Genomic DNA, 7204 nt, shown 5'->3' on the forward strand with positions numbered 1-7204 from the left:
TTTTTGGCAGCTATTTGTAAAAGGAGTTGAATTCTTGATTTAATTCTCAGCTTGATCACTGTTGGTGTACAGGAGAGTGACTGATTTACATACATTAGCTTTGTATCCTGAAACTTTGCTGAATTCTTTTATCAGTTTTAGGAGCTTTTTGGAGGAGTCATTAGGGTTTTCTAGGTACACAATCATATCAACAGCAAACAGCAACAGTCTGACTCCCTTTTTACTAACTTGGATGCTTTCTTTCTCTTGTCTGATTGCTCTGGCTAGGACTTCCAGTACTATGTTGATCAGAAGTGGTGAGAGTGGGCATCCTTGTCTAGTTTCAGTTCTCAGAGGGAAGGTTTTCAACTTTTCCCCATTCAGTATTATGCTGGCTGAGTGTCTGTTATAGATTGCTTTTACTACGTTGAGGTATGTGGCTTGTATTCTGATTTTGCTGAGTTTTAATCATAAAGGGATGCTGGATTTTGTCAAATGCTTTGTGTCTACTGAAATTATCATGTGATTTTTCTTTTTCTGTTTATGTGGTGTACCACATTTATTGATGCACATGTTAAACCATCCCCGGTATATAACCTATTTGATCATGGCGGATTATCTTTTTGATATGTTGCTGGATTCAGTTAGTAATCTGTTAAGGATTTTTATATCTATGTTCACCAAGAATATAGATCTGTAGTTTCCTTTTTTGGTTATGTTCTCTCCTGGTTTTGGTATTAGGGTAATACTGGCTTCATAGAATGATTTAGGGAGGATTCTTTCTGTCTCTATCTTGTGGAAGAGTGTCAAAAGGATTGGTACCAATTCTTCTTTGATTGTCTGGCAGAATTCAGCTGTTAATCCATCTGGTTCTGGACTTTTTATTTTGTTGGTAATTTTTTTGTTACCATTTCAATCTCACTGTTTGTTTTTGATCTGTTCAGGGTATCTAATTCTTCCTGATTTAAGCTAGGAGGGTTGTATCTTTCCAGAAATTTATCCAGCTCCTCTAGGTTTTCTAGTTTATGTGTGAAAGGTTTTCATAACAGCCATGAATGATCTTTTGGATTTCTGTGGTGTCAGTTGTAACATCTCCTGTTTCATTTCTAATTGAGCTGATTCGGATTCTCTCTCTTCTTTTCTTGGTTAATCTTGCTAATGAATATAGGCTACTTTTTAAAGGAGTTTGTTGTAAAGAGGATCAGGGAAATAGAGACTTAGAATGTATAATGAGAGAGGTTTTATTCTCTTTTTTGTTAAGTGACTGATATTAAGGTATACATGTATGCCAGAAGAATGATGCAGTAAAGAGAAAGAGAAAAAAAGATACAAGAAAGAAAGGTAAAGTCCCAGAAAGGTAAGAGTAAAGTCCTCAAAAGGTAAGAAGAGATGAGTTCCATGCTGCACAGGTTTGCCTTAGGAGGAGGGACATTTCTACTGTATCTGGAAGGAAGGACATATTTGCATATATGTCCTTGTTAAGGATACCTTAACAAGGGTGGACATATATGCAAATAAAACTGAAGGTAGCTCTTATCTGATTGTATCTACTTTTTCCATGAAATATGTAGCAAGGTCCTTGTTGGAGGCCAGTGGTTGTAGGGTGGAAAGATGGTTTGAGAAGACAGTTACAAAATGGTCCTCTTAAAGAGTAGGAAAATGAATTGACTAGCCACAACAGTTAAACAGTAGATGTTTAATCTCTTTTGAGATCTATGCTCACAAATTTGAAGTCAGTCATTCAGCATGGCTTGCTTGATTTTCTCCACAAATATTCAGCTACTTAGGTGCAGCAAGAAGTAAATGGCTAGCTGGGTTTAACCTGAGTTGAGGTTGTAACAGATATCTAGAACAGAAGGAAAGGCAAGCAAGGAGACAGATAAGGATTTTAGTTAGCAAGTAGAGTGCTAGACTCTATGTTGAATTCAACCTATGTTGAATAATGAGGAAAGAGGGGACATAAAAGTGGTGATGGCTAGTGTGTAAGAGGTAAGATGTAGGGACATCGTGATGAGATTAGAGAATTATAATGAGAAGTATCCAAGTTAAGTGAGTTGGAAGGATGTCATAGTCAAAATTCCAATTAAATAAGTGTTGTTACTGGTGATAACAGCAGTATCAAGTGTATGACTGGGTGATTATGTGGCTGTAGCGGGGAGAAAAAAAGAGGTAACTAGATAAAGGTCAAGGAAATGAGAGACCAGGGTGTTGAATGGATCATATGTGGATATAGAAGTCAGTCACCATAAAGCTTCTTTAATTATAATAAGAGGCAATAAGAAAAGGCTGAGTACAGAAAAATTAGATCTTAGATTTGGTGGCAGGAAGCTGAGGGCATTTCTGTTTTTATGGCTTGCTTACATTTCTCTACAAAGCTGGAGGAGTATCATTTGCTGAGAATGGGGTTGAGTAGTAGGTTTATGCAGAGTGAGCCACATAAAACAGATGTTTATAGAGAATGGAGAAGAAAATTGGGAAAGGTTACTTGTAGTATTAAGAGGCAAGATGAAACTAGAAATAGAAAATTCTAGTGGCACCTCCTTGATATCCTATACATACACAAAAGCACTTATTACATTGTAGTATAGTTTTATCTATTTCCTCCTCACTGAGACCATAAACTCCTTAGGGATAAAGACTGTGTTTTGTCTTTGTATTCCTAGTGCTTCACAGTGCCTGCTGCTTAGTGAGTACTCAAAAAATAGTTCCGTAGGAATGAATGAATTGGTTATTAAATCTGTATCTGGGGCTGGGTGTGGTGGCTCACTCCTGTAATCTCAGCACTTTGGGAGGCTGAGATGGGCATATCACCTGAGGTTTGTAGTTTGAGACCAGCTTGGCCAACAAGGTGAAACCTTGTCTCTACTAAAAATACAAAAATTAGCCAGGTATGGTGGCACATGCTTGCAATCCCAGCTACTCAGGGGGCTGAGGCCTGAGAATCACTTGTGCCTGGGAGGTGGAGGTTGCAGTGAGCTGAGATCGTGCCACTGCACTCTAGACTAGGTGACAGAGCAAAACTCTGTCTCAAAAAAANAAAAAAAAAAAAAAAAAAAAAATCTGTGTCTGCTTTAATGGCATCTAGGTTAGATACCATTCTTAATATTACTACTATTATTGTTATGTTGTGACATCTAGTGATAGCCAAGATGAGAACAATAAAAGAAAGGTAACAAATTGGCAAGGGTTAATTCCCTAAGTTTGATGGATTTTTCCATTTTTTAAATTTCACAGACTAAAGAGCCAATTAATATACAATATTCTGGTCATATAATGTTTGCTTCATCATGTTATTGAAAAATAAAAACAAATCTATCATTTAAGCCAGGCGTGGTGGTGTACTTATAATGCCAGCTACTCAGGAGGCTGAGGTGGGAGGATTGCTTGAACCCAGGAGCTTGAAGCTGCCTGGGCAAGACAACAAACACACAAAAAGATGTTTAACTTACCTTGCATCAACTCCATCAAATACTTTCTGACACTCACTTCCAATAACTTCTTGCTTTAGATAATATAGCATTCTCACACGAAGCAAAACCCTAAAAACAAGGGAAAATAAATCAAAAGGCATAAAGATATTAATTGTTTAAAATATTCAGCCATGGGGTTAAAATTAGGAAGGAATTTGTATACAGATTTTAAAATAATGAAATAATAATTACTTCTGATTAAATGAATCTTATTACTACCATATATATAAAGAGCTTCTCCAAAATCTTCACAATCATCATTATTTCATATCCAAGTAAGATATAATGAGCTCATTTGGAGGCCAGTTTTATTTATCTGTTGGTGAGAACAATGACACAAGAGGTATCATGATTTGCTGAAGGATACCTTGTAAAATTAAGATCAGGATTGGCCTTAGACCATACTGTCTCTGTATTCAAAATCAGCAGGCTTAAAGTTTATTAATAAATTCAGAACAGTAAACATTTAAAGAGTTGTATTTAAAATACCCTACTACCTACTTGTTACAGTGGTGTTTTATATGTTTTTTGTAGCCTTCATCTTGAAGTAGCTGCTCGGGATTGTATTTTCGAAGCCATTCTGCTTTTTGTATATCAAATGAGCTTGTTTGAGTTTTTACTTTCTTCCCTTTTCGACCCCTGGGTACAGGAGCTGATAGCCCTGTTAAAATAAGGAGGACATGTAAAATCAGGAATAATCTGTATAAAAATTTGCAATTTGAAAGACTGTTTTAATGCAAGAAATTTCTGGAGACAGAGTTCTGTTCAGAGATCTTTAAAATATTAATGATAATAATACTGGCCCAATCACAAATCAAGATGGTGGTTTTATACATATTAAAACATATTTCCCCAAAACAGCTAACAATTCTGTGCCTCATGTTAATCATTCTGATTTCCTTTTTGTTCCAAAACAGATTTTTTTTTTTACAAATGTAAAAACTAAAATATCAAACCTATGCCCTCTGCTTTACTTTTGCTTTCCTGGAAAAAAAATATGTTTTGCCCTCTACTCTTGCTTTTCAAAATTGATTTAGATAGATTAGGTTAGCCATCCTGTTCAGGATAGCTAGCTAAATTCATTTTAGTTCTTTGAGTTATTTGTTGTGAAATATTTAAAAACTAGAAAAAAGTATTGCCATTCTTCAGGCTCACATGTTCCATATTTACTTAGTTTTTTTTGTTTTTTTTTTTGAGATGGAGTCTCGTTCTATTGCTCAGACTGGAGTGCAGCGATGCAATCTCGGCTTACTGCAAACTCTGCCTCCTGAGTACAAGTGATTCTCCTGCCTCAGCCTCCTGAGTAGCTGGGATTACTGGCATGCACCACCACGCCCAGCTAACATTTGTATTTTTAGTAGAAACAGGGTTTCACCATGTTGGCTAGGCTGGTCACGAATGCTTAGTTTTTTATTACAGGAAATAATATATACGTACTTGAAGTCCTTATGTAGTCTCCTATCAAATTCACTCATTCCTTCCTAGAGATCACTACTACCCTGAAATTGTTTTTCCATTCCATGCATGTTTATACTATTACTACCTATGTTGGATAAGTATTTAGTATTTTTCAGATATATTATAAATGTAAGCCTATAACTTATTTATTACTCTGAATTTTTAAAGATTTATCCCGGTTGACTCATGAGGCTCTATTTTGTCTATTTTAGTTTCTGTATAATAATTTATTGCATGACTATACCACCTCATATTTATTAGTCTTCTATGACACTGGAGCTGTTTCGCTTATAATTTTTCACAATTATTAATAATGCAGTTTGACTCTTCCTCTTGTACCTCATTTACCTTCTGCCATTTTATACCAGGTGGGTGCTCTACTACGATGGTACATAGAAACACTATGTAGATTTGTCCACTTTTCCTTATAATTTTGGCAGTTTTTTTTTTTTTCCTTTACATTTTGAGGCTATCTTATCAGATGCATATAAGCTCATTCTTGTTATAGTTTCTTTTACGGATTATTGTTTTTGATTTTCAGGTAATGTTCCTTTCTTTTTTAAATCCCAATTGATACCTTCCATCTTAAATTCACTTTGTTCTATGTTAATGGTACTACAACATTTTGTTTGGTTTAGTATTTGTATGGTTTGGTTTTTACTAAATTCATTTTTAAGCTTCTTGTTTGGTGTATAATAATATCTCTTTAAAGTATAAAAATGTTTATTTTCCTCCCATCTAACAATTTTTCTCTTTTGACAGGTGAAGATATACATAGGCTGCTTACACATATTTATATATTTATCTTTACAATTTTATTGAGTTTTATCATACCTTCCTTCTTTCTGTGTTTTGCTAGAATGATAAACAGTTCTGTATTCCAATCTTCTCCACCCTTGTTGGTTTGAAAACAGTACATATTTAAAAATATACATGCTTAAATTTTCCTAATAAAATCTATAGATATTCTGTATTTCCAATTTTCTTCCTAACAAGATTTTCTCACATTCAACATTCAATCTTCTTTTTACTTTTTCATTTCATTACATGTTGTTATAATTTATAGGTTTCTGCTTTCACTGTTTTTACAGCACCTTATTCTTTTGAAGTCATGGCACATCTGAAGTATCTTTGAAGATATTAATGATAGTTCAAAAAAAGTTGTGCTCCTTTTTATAATCCTTGTTTCCTTCAAGTTCAATTTAATGGTTTTTTGAGACATATTCTTGCTCTGTTACCCAGGCTGGAGTGCAGTAGTGTGATCTTGGTTCACTGCAACCTCTGCCTCCTGGGTTCAAGCGATTATCATGCCTCAGCCTCCTGAGTAGCTGGGATTACAGGCACGTGTCACCGTGGTTGGCTAACTTTTATAGTTTTAGTACAGAAGGGAATTCACCATGTTGGCCAGGCTGGTCTTGAGCTCCTGACCTCAAGTGATTTGCTCACCTCAGCCTCCCAAAGTGCTGGGATTACAGGGGTGAGCCACCGGGACTGTAAGATAGAGACAGAAACCAAAACAATGGTTTTCTGTCTCTGTCTTTCATGTTAGAGACTTTCCTGAGATGCCTAATAATCCTTGGCTGTGTTTACTCTTATTTAAGTGTGACAAATAAAAAAGGTGATAGGAAGACTGAAGGGATGGAGCATAGTGACTGTGGGCTTACTGAAGGATACTGGCTGGGTTTTTTTTTTCTCTTGTCATTATCTTTAGGTTTGGGGCAAGCCCTTTGGTTTTCTTCCTTGAGTAATAAATCAGCCAGTATGCACATAGTCATTTAATCCCTATTTAGTAGCTCCACACCTCAACTACCAGTGCCACCCAGACTTCTATTTTACTCTCTCCTGAGAAAAACTTTGTCAGTTTTCATCCTGGCTACATGGAACTGAAGAGGGTATTTAGGGCCCTTTTTAAGCTGCTTTGAATGAAAACCTATATCCTTTTACATCCACTTCCAGAGGTTCCTGATGTCACAAATTCCTAAGACATTTGGGAAATCTGTAAAGCAAAGCAGTTTGCCTTTTCCCAGTGTTGACCTAAGATTCTGCTATCTCAGGTTGGTTAAATCAGTCACCACTAATATATTTGCTCCCAGCTTCCAAAATCTTGTTGCAGTTTTCTCTCCCATTCTCTATCCATTTTTGAGAATTTATGCTTATTTAAAAATTATAGATCGCGGGGGGAGGATCCAAGATGGCCGTTTAGAACAGCTCAGGATTGCAGCTCCCAGTGAAAGCGCAGAGGGTGAGTGGACGCCGTGTTTTTATTGCCCACAGACTAGGAAATTCCCGGGCAGAGG

General features: G+C 36.1%; 1 protein-coding gene across 16 annotated transcripts in view; it reads right to left on the reverse strand.

Moving 5' to 3' along the window:
- The window catches only part of CHD9 (chromodomain helicase DNA binding protein 9), a 272858-nt gene that overhangs the window by 50859 nt on the left and 214795 nt on the right, over positions 1-7204 (reverse strand). For all 16 annotated transcript variants that reach the window (XR_005200569.1, XR_005200570.1, XM_017530098.2 and 13 more), the window contains 2 exons: positions 3951-4110; positions 3429-3518 (listed from right to left, as the gene is read on the reverse strand). Coding sequence is in view for 14 of the 16 variants with exons in the window: in XM_017530098.2 (XP_017385587.1) it covers positions 3429-3518; positions 3951-4110 (250 nt within the window). In the remaining 2 variants the exon portion in view is untranslated. The remainder of the gene's footprint in view (positions 1-3428; positions 3519-3950; positions 4111-7204) is intronic.

The sequence above is a fragment of the Cebus imitator genome, unplaced genomic scaffold (genome assembly GCF_001604975.1).
Source record: "Cebus imitator isolate Cc_AM_T3 unplaced genomic scaffold, Cebus_imitator-1.0 Scaffold63, whole genome shotgun sequence".
Taxonomy (NCBI): Eukaryota; Metazoa; Chordata; class Mammalia; order Primates; family Cebidae; genus Cebus; species Cebus imitator.